At 48.7% G+C, this 15,702-nt stretch overlaps 1 protein-coding gene across 1 annotated transcript in view; it reads left to right on the forward strand.

Moving 5' to 3' along the window:
• The window catches only part of mgat4b (alpha-1,3-mannosyl-glycoprotein 4-beta-N-acetylglucosaminyltransferase B), a 452,622-nt gene that overhangs the window by 430,293 nt on the left and 6,627 nt on the right, over positions 1 to 15,702 (forward strand). Inside the window, exons 11-14 of the mRNA XM_072512689.1 lie at positions 1,738 to 1,931; positions 9,480 to 9,558; positions 12,732 to 12,819; positions 14,204 to 14,316. Of these exons, the coding sequence (XP_072368790.1) occupies positions 1,738 to 1,931; positions 9,480 to 9,558; positions 12,732 to 12,819; positions 14,204 to 14,316 (474 nt within the window). The remainder of the gene's footprint in view (positions 1 to 1,737; positions 1,932 to 9,479; positions 9,559 to 12,731; positions 12,820 to 14,203; positions 14,317 to 15,702) is intronic.

Below are 15,702 nucleotides of genomic sequence, written 5' to 3' on the forward strand. Positions count from 1 at the left end.
GTGCAGGAAGAGAAACAACTCCACACAGGAGTTCAACACAAACTTGGTTGAACATGTGATCCATTGAAGACTTGTTCTTTGAACGTGTTCAGTGACATTTGATAGCTAATAAAGGATCCACCCAAAAGGAACCCGCCTCCGTTCACCACCTCCGAACGTCCCAAAGTACTTTACAACCACTGAAGAGATTTTGAAATTGTCGGCACAATTGCAGTGTAGGAAACATGGCACCCAATTTGCACACAGGAAGGTCCCACAAACATCAGTGTGATAAATAATCAGATAACCTGTTTAGTGATGTGCGTTGAGGGGTGAATATCGGCTCGAGAGAGTACACCCTGGGAGCAGCATGGTGGCGCAGTGGTTAGCACTGCTGCCTCACAGCGCCGAGGTCCCAGGTTCAATCCCAGCTCTGGGTCACTGTCCGTGTGGAGTTTGCACATTCTCTCCGTGTTTGCGTGGATTTCGCCCCCACAACACAAAGATGCGTAGGGTAGGTGGATTGGCCAAGCTAAATTGCCCCTTAATTGGGAAAAATTAATTGGGTACTCTAAATTCAAAAAAAAAGAGTACACCCTGAACTTGTTTAACATCTCATCTGAAAGACAGAACCTCTGACTGCGCAGTATTTTTTCAATGCTGATCTTTGACTGACGGCCGAGATTATGTGCTCAAACTCAGGGGTGGGTCTTGAACCCACTCCTTTCTGAGACAGAAGAAGAGTGCTATCCACTGTTTCAGAGTTGATGGTGTGTGGCTCAAAGGGTAGAAGAAATTGGATTGTAGTCATGAATAGTACACATGTTGTACCTCAATCTCTGGCTAGCTGACAAATTGAAGACCCCACTTTTCAAATATAACTGTTTATCTTTTCCCAAAATGGAACTGGAATAACACAGGAGGAGGCCATTCAGCCCATTGCATGTGTTCTGGCTCTTTGCAAGAACCATGCGCTAAGCCCCACTTGCCTGCTTCAATGAAACATCAGCTTTGCAGAAGGTCTGTCTTGAAGAGTGAAAGATGAAAAGCTTTGACAGCATTTCTCCTTTATCAGCAATACTCAAGTTCTGTACTACCAAGCAACTGAATATGATTCCTGTGTTCACCACTAGGTGGAGGAACGGTGTAATTAGAGGCCGGCAAATATTCATTATAAATCTGGACCTCGGAATTTATAAATAAACGCAGTCAGTATGTGTGTCTTTAAAGTGGGTCTGGAATATCAATGTTTACCCTGGTCCAATCTACCCCTGGTCTCTAACCCCACTGCACCAAAAGGCTTCAATTGATTTATACTTTCCATGTGCAATGTCATAGAATATCAGTTAGTGCTTTAATTTGAACTTGGTATTTATAATAAATTGAGATTATAAGGAAGTTGTCGATGCTTCAGGTCATATAACAAACCTGTTCAAGGGGACATTTGGATCAGCGTCCTTTGCCACAATTCCAGTAACGCAGGTCATTTCTTCCATGTCCAAGAAAGCATTCCTCTTTCAATCAACCACCACCACATCTATAACAATAAACAAGTTGCATTTATATAGCACCTTTCAGGATCTAGAGAAGTCCCAAAGTGCATTACAGTGAAGCACATTAAGATACTTTGACCAAGTGATCTGCTGAGTAAATCCAAATACTTTTCCTTCCCTTATTATATATATTTTTTTGTTACTCAAAGTCTCGTATATGTTACCATAGCGTGTTAATCAAGCAAATCACTGATGTCTTTTCCAGGATAAGGATTTTGGAAAACATGCCTTACACAAAGGACATTCCAACCCCCCAGCGGAGGTAACTTCCAGCCTGAAAACATACCAGCATTTTACACTGGAAAAGGCTTACCTTGGAGAGGACTTCTTCTGGGCTTTCACCCCCGTTGCTGGAGATTTTATACGTTTCAGATTTTTTACACCTGTAAAAGTGGACAGGTAGGTTGGATTATTAAGTAGATCCAATGCTCTGTGAAACACACCATCAGATTGGATTGAGATAGCACCTTTAACATAATAAAATTACCCAAGGCACTTCGCAGGAGTGTCACTGGACAGAATTTGCACTGACTCCCACAGATATTAAGGCAAGTGATTGGTCACGGGGGGAAGGGGAGTATGTGGAAAGGAACATCTTAAAGGGGCAGAGAAAGGCAAAGAGAGGTTTACGGAGGAAATACAGAGCTTAGGAACTTACTTTTTTTAATATAAATTTAAAATACCCAATTTATTTTTCCAATTAATAGGGCAATTTAGCCTGGCCAATCTACCTAATCTGCACATCTTTGGGTTGTGGGGGTGAGACCCACGTAGATACGGAAAGAATGTGCAAACTCCACACAGACAGAGACCCGGGGCCGGGATTGAATCCAGGTCCTCAGCGCCATAGGCAGCAGTGCTAAACACTGTGCCGCCCAAGAGCTTAGGAATTTAATAGCTGCAGGCAATGGTGGAGCGATTGAAAAAGGCTTCATTTTTTTTATAGGAGCATGGATATCTCAAAGGAGACTAGAGATGGGAAGGGACGAGGGCATGAAGGGAATTGAACAGAGGATAAGAAGTTTAAAGTTGTGATATTGCTTAATCAGGAGCCGATGTAGGTCAGCGAGTACAGGGCTGGTGAATGATCGAGACACTGGCAGCAGAGATTAGAAGGGTTATGGAGGCGTCACATGGAAAACCTGCCCGGAGTGTGTTGGAATATTTATGGCATGAGGGTTTCAGCAGCAGGTGAGCTGTGACTGAGGTGGAGTCAGACATATGGAGGTGGTGACAAGGAAGTTGGCTGGTTGTGGTTCACTGAGAATAGGCTTGAAGGAGCTGGAACTGGCCTATGGATCAGATGATCCCAGCGATGGCATTGGAGGGGGGGGGGGGGCGATAGTAGAGAAACTGGACAACAAGGTGCATTCAGGGACCAGAGCTGGAGATCACTAGAGGACGGTTGGCTCAGTGGGCGAGGGAAGGAGCAGATGCTGAGCCACCCATTTACTGTCTTTCCACAGTCCATGTACATACTATTAAGGGTTTTGGTAGAACTTGAACTCAAAGCCTTCTGGTTCATGTTACTCACTGGGCAGGTTGGCACGGTGGCACAGTGGTTAGCACGGCTGCCTCACGGCACTGAGGACCTGGGTTCGATTCCGGCCCGGGTCACTTTCCATTGTGGAGTTTGCGCATTCTCCCTGTGTCTGTGTGGGTCTCACCCCCACAACCCAAAGATGTGCAAGGTAGGTGGATTGGCCACGCTAAATTGCCCCTTAATTGGAAAAAAAAGAATTGGGAACTCTGGGGAAATTTTTTTTTAAATGTTACTCACTGAGCCACCTCATCTGAAGTACTCTGCACAGTTTTGGTCCCTTTACGTGAAGAAGGATGTAAATGCATAGGCGTGGTTCAGAGAAGGTTCACTAGATTGATTCCAGGATTGAAGGACTTGCTTTACGAAGAGAGATTGAGCAGATTAGACCTGTATTCGCTGGAGTTCATAAGAACAAGAGGAGAACTAATTGAGGTGTATAAGGTGCTAAAGAGAGTTGACAGAGTAGACGCAGAATGGATGTTTCCCCTTATTGGACATTCTAGAACAAGAGGCCACAGTTTTAGGCTCGGGGTGGCAGATTTAAAACAGAAATGAGGGGGAATTACAAAAGGTCACAAATCTGTGGAATTCTCTGCTCTAGATGCAGTGGATGCCAGAACACTAAACAAATTGGAGGAGATAGATTTAATTAGTAGAGGGGTGAAGGGTTATGGGGAGCGGCATGGAGGTGGTGAATAGAGCACTCCAAAAGCTAGTGATTCGAAATAAACTGTTGTAAGACTTCTTACTGTGCTCACCCCAGTCCAGCACCGGCATCTCCACATCCTTATAGAAAATGAGAGAGAGAAAAGGAAATTGCAGCTTTAAGCCTTGGAATTGTTTCCTTTCCAATCTGATAATTGTGAAATCACCAACCACTAATGCTAGGCTGTGGTTCGATGTATTGCAGCATCCTTGTGGTACCTTTTCCAAGTGACCATTCCTTGTTTGTCATGATGGATCAGTGCTGTCTTGATTCATCATTCATGTGCCACGGGCAGCACAGAGGCACAGTGGTTATCACTGCTGTTTCACAGCGCCAGGGATCCGGGTTCAATTCCAACCTTGGGTAAAAGCAAATTACTGCAGATGCTGGAATCTGAAACCAAAAGAGAAAATGCTGGAAAATCTCAACAGCTCTGGCAGCATCTGTAAGGAGAGAAAAGAGCTAACGTTTCGAGTCCAGATGACCCCTTGTCAAAGCTAGGTGAATGTGTGGAGCTTGCGTGTTCTCCCCGTGACTGCGTGGGTTTCCTCCGGGTGCTCCGGTTTCCTCCCACAGTCCAAAGCTGTGCCGGTTAGGTGGATTGGCCATGCTGAATTGCTGCCAAGTATCCAAACGTTGGGTAGGGTTACGGGCATCGGGTGAGGGATTGGGCCGACGTACGGTGCTCTTTCGAAATGTCAGTGCAGACTCAATGGGCCGAATGGCCTCCTCCTGCACTGTGGGGAGTCTGTGACATATTACTTCTAAATTGAATAACAGGCACTCACTGTCTATTGCTGATTGTATTGTCAATGCTTTTATTTGCACTGTGTGTGCATATGACATCTAATCATTTTGTGTGCAGGTTCAGTCGGCAGTTAAGAAGGCAAATGTAATGTTAACATTCATGTCAAGAGGGCTAGAATACAAGACCAGGGATGTACTTCTGAGGCTGTATAAGATCATAGATCATAGAATTTACAGATCATAGAATTTACAGTGCAGAAGGAGGCCATTCGGCCCATCGAGTCTGCACCGGCTCTTGGAAAGAGCACCCTACCCAAGGTCAACACCTCCACCCTATCCCCATAACCCAGTAACCCCACCCAACACTAAGGGCAATTTTGGACACTAAGGGCAATTTATCACGGCCAATCCACCTAACCTGCACATCTTTGGACTGTGGGAGGAAACCGGAGCACCCGGAGGAAGCCCACGCACACACGGGGAGGATGTGCAGACTCCGCACAGACAGTGACCCAAGCCGGAATCGAACCTGGGACCCTGGAGCTGTGAAGCAATTGTGCTATCCACAATGCTACCGTGCTGCCCCACGCAGCACGTGGGGCACTCTGATCAGACCCCATTTGGAGTATTGTGAGCAGTTTCGGGCCCCGTTTCTAAGGAAGAATGTGCTGGCCTTGGAAAGGGTCCAGAGGAGGTTCACAAGAATGAGCCCTGGAATGAAGAGCTTGTCATATGAGGAACGTTTGAGGACTCTGGGTCTGTACTCGTTGGAGTTTAGAAGGATGAGAGGGGATCTTATTGAAACTTACAAGATACTTTGAGGCCTGGATAGAGTGGATGTGGAGAGGATGTTTCCACTTGTAGGAAAAACTAGAACCAGAGGACACCATCTCAGACTAAAGGGACGATCCTTTAAAACCGAGATGAGGAGGAATGTCTTCAGTAAGAGGGTGTTGAATCTGTGGAACTCTTAGCCGCAGAAGGCTGTGGAGGCCAAATCACTTGAGTGTCTTTAAGACAGAGATAGATAGGTTCTTGATTAATAAGGGGATCAAGGGTTACGGGGAGAAGGCAGGCGAATGGGGATGAGAAAATATCAGCCATGTTTGAAATGGCGGAGCGGACTCAATGGGCCGAGAGGCCTAATTCTGCCCCTATGTCTAATGGTCTTATGGCGTGTTTGTTGGTAACATGTTGAGAAGAAAAGCAGAGTCCAACTGTTTAATGTTTTATTTGACTGCTTTACTTTGTTGGCTTGAAAGCTGAGAGCTTGTTGTTCGATAAATATATCCACATGAAGTGCATGTACCAATATTGTGAGACATTCTCGACTAAAACTAGTGCCCGTGGTAAATGATTGTCACCGTCATGTGGAATCATGTGATTCCAATCAGGCTCAGGATGTGCAGGTTAGGTGAATTTTTTTGTTTGTTTTTTAAATTTAGAGTACCCAATCCATTTTTTCCAATTAAGGGGCAATTTAGTGTGACCAATCCAGCTAGCCTGCACATTTTTTGGTTGTGGGGGTGAGACCCACGCAAACACGGGGAGAATGTGCAAACTCCACACGGACAGTGACCCAGAGCCGGGATAAAACCTGGGACCTCGGCGCCGTGAGGCAGCAGTGCTAACCCACTGAGCCACTGTGCTGCCCCAGGTTAGGTGGATTGGCCATGCTGAATTGCCCCTTAGTGTCCAGAGATGTGCAGATTTGGTGGGGTTATTTAAGACAGAGGAGGCATCCGTCCCCATCACCGGAACTCTACCCTCCCCCATCACCGGAGCTCTACCCTCCCCCATTAGCAGGGGAGACTAGGACCCGGAGGCACAGCCTTAGAATAAAAGGGAGTCACTTTAGAACAGAGAAGAGGAGAAATTTCTTCAGCCAGAGAGTGGTGGGTCTGTGGAATTCATTGCCACAGAGGGCGGTGGAGGCCGGGACGTTGAGTGTCTTTAAGACAGAAGTTGATAAATTCTTGATTTCTCGAGGAATTAAGGACTATGGAGAGAGAGCGGGTAAATGGAGTTGAAATCAGCCATGATTGAATGGTGGAGTGGACTCGATGGGCCGAATGGCCTTACTTCCGCTCCTATGTCTTATGGGGATAGGGTGGTGGAGTGGTCCTGGGTAGGGTTGTCTTTTGGAGGGTCTGTGCAGACTCGATGGGCCGAATGGCCTCCTTCTGCACTGTGGGGATTTTATGGTTCTGTGGAACACTGGGCTGGATACTGAGCCGTCAGTTATCCAACTGAGGACAGGCCTTCATAGCTGGGTGTCCCTAACATCCCTTACAGTTACGTCGGGTGTGGGAATGTTCACTGATTATTTTACCATTGCCAAATAGTGCCCCAACAGTCCAGCTGAAATAAGTGAGCACAGATTATAGTGAACTTCTGGTCTGTATAATTCCATTATTGCTCTGTTCTGAGCTATCAGGGATGGCTTTTCTCAGTGAAAAAACATGGACCTAAATTTGTGGTTGAATTATGAGGGCAGTTTGCAAAGATTAAGCTTGTATTCCCGAGAATGTTGAAGATGTGCTCAAATCTCATCCCTCTCCAGAGCCCTACCCTCCCCCACTCTCTGGTGCTCTAACCCCCCTCCCCTTTCATGTGGAGTTCTATCCGTCCCCCATCACCGGAGCTGTACCCTCCCCCATCGCCGGAGCTCTATCCGTCCCCCATCACCAGAGCTCTACCCTCCCCCATCACCGGAGCTCTATCCGTCCCCCATCACCGGAGCTCTATCCGTCCCCCATCACCGGAGCTGTACCCTCCCCCATCACCGGAGCTGTACCCTCCCCCATCACCGGAGCTCTATCCTCCCCCATCACGGGAGCTATACCCTCCCCCATCACCGGAGCTCTACCCTCCCCCATCACTGGAGCTCTACCCTCCCCCATCACCGGAGCTGTACCCTCCCCCATCACCGGAGCTCTATCCTCCCCCATCACTGGAACTCTACCCTCCCCCATCACCGGAGCTGTACCCTCCCCCATCACCGGAGCTCTATCCGTCCCCCATCACCGGAGCTCTATCCGTCCCCCATCACCGGAGCTGTACCCTCCCCCATCACCGGAGCTCTGTCCGTCCCCCATCACCGGAGCTCTACCCTCCCCCATCACCGGAGCTCTATCCGTCCCCCATCACCGGAGTTGTACCCTCCCCCATCACCGGAGCTCTATCCTCCCCCATCACCGGAGCTCTACCCTCCCCCATCACCGGAGCTGTACCCTCCCCCGTCACCGGAGCTCTATCCGTCCCCCATCACCGGAGCTCTATCCGTCCCCCATCACCGGAGCTCTATCCTCCCCCATCACCGGAGCTCTACCCTCCCCCATCACTGGAGCTCTACCCTCCCCCATCACCGGAGCTCTACCCTCCCCCATCACTGGAGCTGTACCCTCCCCATCACGGGAGCTCTACCCTCCCCCGTCACCGGAGCTCTACCCTCCCCCATCACCGGAGCTCTACCCTCCCCCATCACTGGAGCTGTACCCTCCCCATCACGGGAGCTCTATCCGTCCCCCATCACCGGAGCTGTATCCTCCCCCATCACGGGAGCTCTACCCTCCCCCGTCACCGGAGCTCTACCCTCCCCCGTCACCGGAGCTCTACCCTCCCCCGTCACCGGAGCTGTACCCTCCCCCGTCACCGGAGCTGTATCCTCCCCCATCACCGGAGCTGTACCCTCCCCATCACCGGAGCTGTACCTTCCCCTGTCACCGGAGCTCTATCCGTCCCCCATCACCAGAGCTCTATCCTCCCCCATCACTGGAGCTCTACCCTCCCCCCATCACTGGAGCTCTATCCTCCCCCATCACCGGAGCTCTACCCTCCCCATCACGGGAGCTCTACCCTCCCCCATCACGGGAGCTATACCCTCCCCCGTCACCGGAGCTCTATCCTCCCCCATCACCGGAGCTCTACACTCCCCCATCACGGGAGCTATACCCTCCCCCATCACGGGAGCTCTATCCTCCCCCATCACCGGAGCTCTACCCTCCCCCATCACCGGAGCTCTATCCTCCCCCATCACCGGACCTCTATCCGTCCCCCATCACTGGAGCTCTACCCTCCCCCATCACCGGAGCTCTACCCTCCCCCATCACCGGAGCTCTATCCTCCCCCATCACCGGACCTCTATCCTCCCCCATCACTGGAGCTATACCCTCCCCCATCACGGGAGCTCTATCCTCCCCCATCACTGGAGCTCTACCCTCCCCCATCACTGGAGCTCTACCCTCCCCCATCACCGGGGCTCTACCCTCCCCCATCACCGGAGCTCTACCCTCCCCCAACACCGGAGCTCTACCCTCCCCCATCACGGGAGCTCTACCCTCCCCCATCACCGGAGCTCTACCCTCCCCCGTCACCGGAGCTCTACCCTCCCCCATCACGGGAGCTCTACCCTCCCCCATCACCGGAGCTCTACCCTCCCCATCACCGGAGCTCTATCAGTCCCCCATCACCGGAGCTCTACCCTCCCCCATCACGGGAGCTCTACCCTCCCCCATCACCGGAGCTGTACCCTCCCCCATCACCGGAGCTCTACCCTCCCCCATCATCGGAGTTCTACCCTCCCCCATCACGGGAGCTCTACCCTCCCCCATCACGGGAGCTCTACCCTCCCCATCACCGGAGTTCTATCCGTCCCCCATCACCGGAGCTGTACCCTCCCCCATCACCGGAGCTCTATCCGTCCCCCATCACCGGAGCTGTATCCTCCCCCATCACCGGAGTTCTATCCGTCCCCCATCACCGGAGCTCTATCCGTCCCCCATTAGCGGAGCTCTAAGCTCCGCCCATCACCGGAGCTCCATGCTACTCCACCCCCCCCCCCCCCCCCCCCACCGGCAGCTCTGTTGTCGTCTCTCCCCTGGCTTGGGTCACTGTCACTTTCTCGAGACGATTTTAATCAAACCTCTTTTTTTTCTTTTTCTGTTCTCAGGTTTTTCTTCCGCAGTGGGAATATTGAGCATCCTGGTGACAAACTCTTCAACACCACAGTTGAAGTTTTGCCTTTTGATGTAAGTCCTCTTATTTTGACGAAATTTTAGAAAACCTGCAATGTTGTGAATTTTTGCATGTCTTCAAATTTTTAACTTTCGTTTTGCTGTTGTGGGAAATAGTGCCTGAGGAGTTAAAACATCAGATGGTTTAACAAAGGAAAATACCTAATGCACTTGTCGTGCTTTTGGTCAATGGAGTAACCACGATCAGGGACCAGGCAGTAGGCGTCACAAGGCACAAATTGTCAAGAAAAACACCAAAGCAAGTCAAAGGATCGATGTGGCTGTAGGTGATGCACGTCACCTGCCACTACCAGAGATTGTCAATTTAGAGTACCCAATTCATTTTTTTCCCAATTATGGGGCAATTTAGCGTGGCCAATCCACCTACCCTGCACATCTTTGGGTTGTGGGGGCGAAACCCACGCAAACACGGGGAGAATGTGCAAACTCCACACGGACAGTGACCCAGGGCCGGGATTCGAACCTGGGACCTCAGCGCTGTGAGGCAGCAGTGCTAGCCAATGAGCCACCGTGCTGATGTCGTATACGTTTAATATTGATGAAGAAAATGTCATCCTTTTTTTGGTACATTTTCAAAAAGTGCACTTTGACGCCTCGGGGACGACCTTGTGCCAGTTTAATCCAATTTATCATTGTCGTGTCAAAAGCCTGGAAATCTGAACCTAACAGCATTGTCATAGTCCCTTCACCACGAGCTTGGGACAGAAGGCGATGGTTAAGGAATCGGTTGGGCGTTTGTACAGAAGAAACACTCGGTAGTTGTGGCCATGTTAAAAATTTGAAAACAACTCCGCCAACGTTTTAGTTTGAGGACTGCCTCTAAGCTGACCCCCATCTGTACGAGCCAGTTTTCGAACCAGCTAGATCGGATGTGAAATTTAGGGAATGGAAGGATACATGTTTAGAGAAAGTGGGAGACTTATTTTTAGAAGGTCGGTATGCCAGTCTCGGGGAAACTGAAAGAATAATAATGATCTTTATTAGTGTCACAAGTACCCTTGTATTCACTGCAATGAAGTTACTGTGAAAATCCCCTAGTCGCCTGTTCGAATGCACTGAGGGAGAATTCAGAACGTCCAATTCACCTAACAAGCACGCCTTTCATGACTTGTGGGAGGAAACCGGACCACCCGGAGGAAACCCACGCAGACACGGGGAGAACGTGCACACTCCGCACAGACAGTGACCCAAGCCAGGAACCAAACAGGTCCGTGACGCTATGAAGCAACAGTGCTAACCACTGTGCTAACATGTCACCCAAATTTGGGCTTACTGAAGCTGATGGGTTCAGGTACCTCCAGGTGTGCAACTGGGTCAAAAAGTATTTTTCCAGTGAAGCGGCTTCTACCTTTCTCGAGACGATCTTATCCTGCTCTGGTTTGGAGGTGGCCAACACGTCGGGTATATACCAGTGTGGGAGGAGATGTGCTCGGTTGAGGGTATGAAGGCAAAGTGGACGGAGGAGCTGGGACTGATCTTGGAGGAGGAGGTTTGGAGTGAGGCACTGAGAAGGGTGAACTCGACCGCATCCTGTGCGAGGCGGAGTCTCATCCAGCTGAAAGTGGCGTTCCGGGGCACCCCTCACGAAAGTTAGAATGAGTGGGTTTCTATGACTGGGTGGATGATAGATCTGATTGGTGTCTGGGGGCAAACATATTCTGGTCGTACTCCAAGCTGGAGGACTTTTGGAGGTCCTTTTTCGAGACTATCCTAAACATTGGGTTGGAGCCTTGCCCATTGGTGGATATTTTGGGAGGTTTGGTTGTGCCGGAAGTCCGGATGGGGGTGGGGGCTGACATCCTGGCCTTTGTCTCACTGGTGGCAAGGAGGCAGATCCTCCTTGGTCAACTACACCGGGAAGCACCTTGGTGTGGCTGGGTGACTTGATGGCGTTTTTACACCCGAGAAGGTTAAATTTACTGCGGCCGTTTATAATGTATTTTAAAGAGCTGGTCGCTGTTAGCTGTTAGTGGGGGGACACTCAGTCACTAAGTTTTACTGTTGTAAGGGAAGGCGGAGGGTGGGTGTTCTTACTGTTTAATTGTTACACTGCGTTTTTGTATTAAAGTTCCAAAAAAAATTGTTTTCCATTTCCCTCAGCCAGCTGCAGAGAAACTGTTCAATCTTCCACATACTCATGGTCCAAGAAATGCACTTGTGTCTTAAAGTCAATGTATACGCACACGCACACACACGCGCGCACACACACACACACACACACACACACACACACACACACACACAAGACTTTGGACGCTAAAGGTCAATTGAAAATCTTCAAGGCTGAGTTTAGATTTCTGTCGTACTAAGGGAATCGAGCGATGTGAAGAGAAAGGTGGGTAAATGGAGTTGAGGTAAAAGATTATCCATATCTCATTGAATGTGAATAGGCTTCAGGAGCTGATGGTCCCCTCCAGTTGGTTTTGTGTTGAGTATAGTGGGAGTGTCTTGAGTCTATTTACCAACTTTATTTCAACAATCCCCATCTTCACATGTGACTGTCTGCAGGAAGTTTGGCCATGAAAGGTTGCACAATCAAAATCTTAGCTGGCCAGTGTCTCCAATGTGCAGTTTCCAACAAGGTTCGCTGAATAACCATCAGCAGCTTTTCACTGCTCCAGCTCTTTCCCTCCCTACCCTGCAGGACCATTTACTTTGAGTGGTTGTTGGGGGTAAAGATGCACTCCCCGGCCAACATCAACAACTTGCATTGATATAGCGTCTTAACTGGAGTAAAGTTTCCAAAATTGCTTCACAGGAGTGTATGTGAGACAGAATTTGACACCGAGCCAAATAGGACAGATAATTAAAAGCTTAGTCATTGCCTCTTCAAGGAGGAAAGAGGTGGAAAGGGAGAAAGGTTTAGGAAGAGAATTCCAGAGCTTGGGGCCCCCAGCAGCTGAAGGGATTCTGAAGAGGCCAGAATTGCTGGACTGCAGAGATCGGCAAGGTTTCTGTGGCCGGGGTAGAGAGGGAGGAAGTCGAGGTGAAAATTGTAAACCAGGAGCAGAAATTGGAAAGTGAGGTGATGCCGCACTGGGAGGCAGTGTAGTTCACAGTGTTGGTCAGTGCAGGTTCCACAGTTCAACACTAGAAGGATTGATATCTTAAACAATACATCTCCAAATAGCTTGAATGGACTCTGACTTTGTTATTCTAATTTACAGACAGAACAGACATGGAAGGAGGCCTTACTGGATGGTCAAGACAAATCTCCCAAATATCAGAGAACAGAAGATGGGTACATCCGAATTGGTAAGACTGTCACACACGCTGGTGTAGTATTGAGATTTCTATTTTTGTTGCACAGCATCAACATTTATTTAATTTTGCTTCAAATAGACCCATATCTCATGGGCAGCCAACTTTGATCTTTGTTAGGCTTGCTAAATTGTTACAGAAGGTTTGTCCCATACCTGATGACTAATCTAAAACCCTTGCACATATAATCTACTTGTCAAAATAAAAAGTGGAAATGGGGGAATCAATGTGAGAGAGCATTCGTGAAGCCAAAGAGGTGCTACTCGAGTCAGAAGTCCTGACTCATTTTGATCCAGATTTACCGCTGCATCTGACATCCCCTATGGGGTTGGGCCGGTGGGTTTCCACATAATGCCCACAGGTGAAGAGAAGCCGAACACCTTCACGTCGAGGACCTTGAATAAAACTGAAAGCAATTATGCGCAGTTAGAGAAAGAAGCAGTAGGAATCATCTTTGGAATAAAACGGTTCTACAATTCCTGTGTGGGAATTCACTTTATTGATGGACCAGGGATTCCATTGTAGGCAGCAAGCAGAATGCAGAGGTGGACATCGCTCTTGTCAGCACAAACATACACAACCAAGTATCGTCTTGAACCTTGATGGGAACGCAGATGGACTCTCCCTTACTAAATAGTCGATGAGCAGTTCGTGTGGAAACATTTTCTACTTCAAGCCAGTAGATAACACTCCTGAAACAGCAGGATCAGGTTATACGGTGGGAGGACAAGGTGAAATGTCCTGTTTTTCGCCAGAATCATGGAAATTGGCAAGAAGTTGTACCACGTGTGATAAGTGGGTTCAGGAGACAACCTGGATCTTCCTGAGAAACTGACACTAACCAAACCAATCGGGGAAACAGCACCTCAATTGCAAATCAAACACGAGTCAACCACCGATTTCTACGTCGCCAACCAGTGGTTGCAGCAAGAACTAAATGGCAGGTGCATGAGGTTCGCCAGCAACCACACCGAGAACGGCGACCTCCGGAACGTCTGACATATTGACTGTTGTTGATGATTGATTGTTATTATTACTTATTGATCGTTAATGTTATACTACTTATTGTGTCAGGGATCTTTGATTTAAAGGGGGAGGAAATGTTGTGCAGTTAGTGTTTTTGGTGTTTCCTCATGAGCAGCCTTGTAGCTGAACAGGGGTGCTTTAAGAGAACGATTGCTTGATGTCATCGACAGCCGTTTGCGTGGGCAAACGGTTAGCCTAATATCGCAGTAGTGTCAACATCTTCTAAATAAAGCCTACATTTTGGTGGGCCTGCAAACTCGGCACAACTTGAGCAATGAAAAATGTAAAGCAAACTTTGAACAATTGAACAATATGGCTTACCAGGTCTTTCATTCCTTTCCTTGTGTTTCAGCTTCCTTCACAAATGGCATCGCTGAGGGAGTTGTAGATCCAATGTTTGGTCCGCTGGAGGTGGTCCGGCTATCTACCTTGTCGGACTCGCCAGTCTGGGTGATACTTAGTGAGGTATTTCTCTTTCTATCACTCCACTATTATAACTGGGCCTTCAGCTGCCAAAGCTCTGGAATTCCCTCTCTCAACTTCTCTACCTTTCCCTTCTCCTTTAGGACTCTCTTTAAAACCCACCTCTTTGTCCACGTTTTTGGTGATCTGTCCTGTTTCCTTTTTGTGGGCAATGTAAAATTTTGTCTGATTATCAGTCGTTTGAACTGTCTTGGGGTGTTAGAACATACAGTGCAGAAGGAGGCCATTCGGCCCATAGAGTCTGCACTGACCCACTTTAAGCCCTCACTTCCACCCTATCCCCATAACCCAATAACCCCTGCTAACCTTTTTGGACACTTAAGGGCAATTTATTTATTTTTAAAATAAATTTAGAGTACCCAATTCATTTTTTTTTCCAATTAAGGGGCAATTTAGCGTGGCCAATCCACCTACCCTGCACATCTTTGGGTTGTGGGGGCAAAACCACGCAAACACTGGGAGAATATGCAAACTCCACACGGACAGTGACCCAGAGCCGGGATCGAACCTGGTACCTCGGCGCCGTGAGGCAGCAGGGCTAATCCACTGCGCCACCCTGCTGCCTCTTAAGGGCAATTTATCACAGCCAATCCACCTAACCTGCACGTCTTTGGACTGTGGGAAGAAACCGGAGCACCCGGAGGAAACCCACGCAGACACGGGGAGAACGTGCAGACTCCGCACAGACAGTGACATAGCGGGGAATCGAACCTGGGACCCTGGCGCTGTGAAGCCACTTGTGCTGCCCACCGTGTTGGTAATATGTTTTTTTAAAACAAAGAAATGCAAGCGATTATTAGTTATTAATTATAATAAAACACTATTTTAAAGAAGCAATTAGAAATAGCACTTGGGGCGAAGGAGATTAAAGGATATTTAGTATTATTATTATTATTATTCATGTCGAGAGGGCTAGGATACAAGAGCAGGGATGTACTTTGAGGCTGTATAAGGCTCTGGGCAGACCACATTTGGAATATTGTGAGCCATTTGGGCCCTGTATCTAAGAAAGGATGTGTTGGCCTTGGAAAGGGTCCAGAGGAGGTTCGAATGATCCCTGGAATGAAGAGCTTATCAGATGAGGAGCGGTTGAGGACTCTGGGTCTGTACTTGTTGGAGTTTAGAAGGATGAGGGGTGACCTTATTGAAACTTATAGGATACTGAGAGGCCTAGATACAGTGGACGTGGAGAGGATGTTTCCACTTGCAGGAAAAACTAGAAGCAGAGGACACCATCTCAGACTAAAGGGACGATCCTTTAAAACCGAGATGAGGAGGAATTTCTTCAGACAGAGGGTGGTGAATCTGTGGAATTCTTTGCCGCAGAAGGCTGTGGAGGCCAAATCACTTGAGTGTCTTTAAGACAGA

This window comes from Scyliorhinus torazame, chromosome 7 (assembly GCF_047496885.1).
Source record: "Scyliorhinus torazame isolate Kashiwa2021f chromosome 7, sScyTor2.1, whole genome shotgun sequence".
Classification (NCBI taxonomy): domain Eukaryota; kingdom Metazoa; phylum Chordata; class Chondrichthyes; order Carcharhiniformes; family Scyliorhinidae; genus Scyliorhinus; species Scyliorhinus torazame.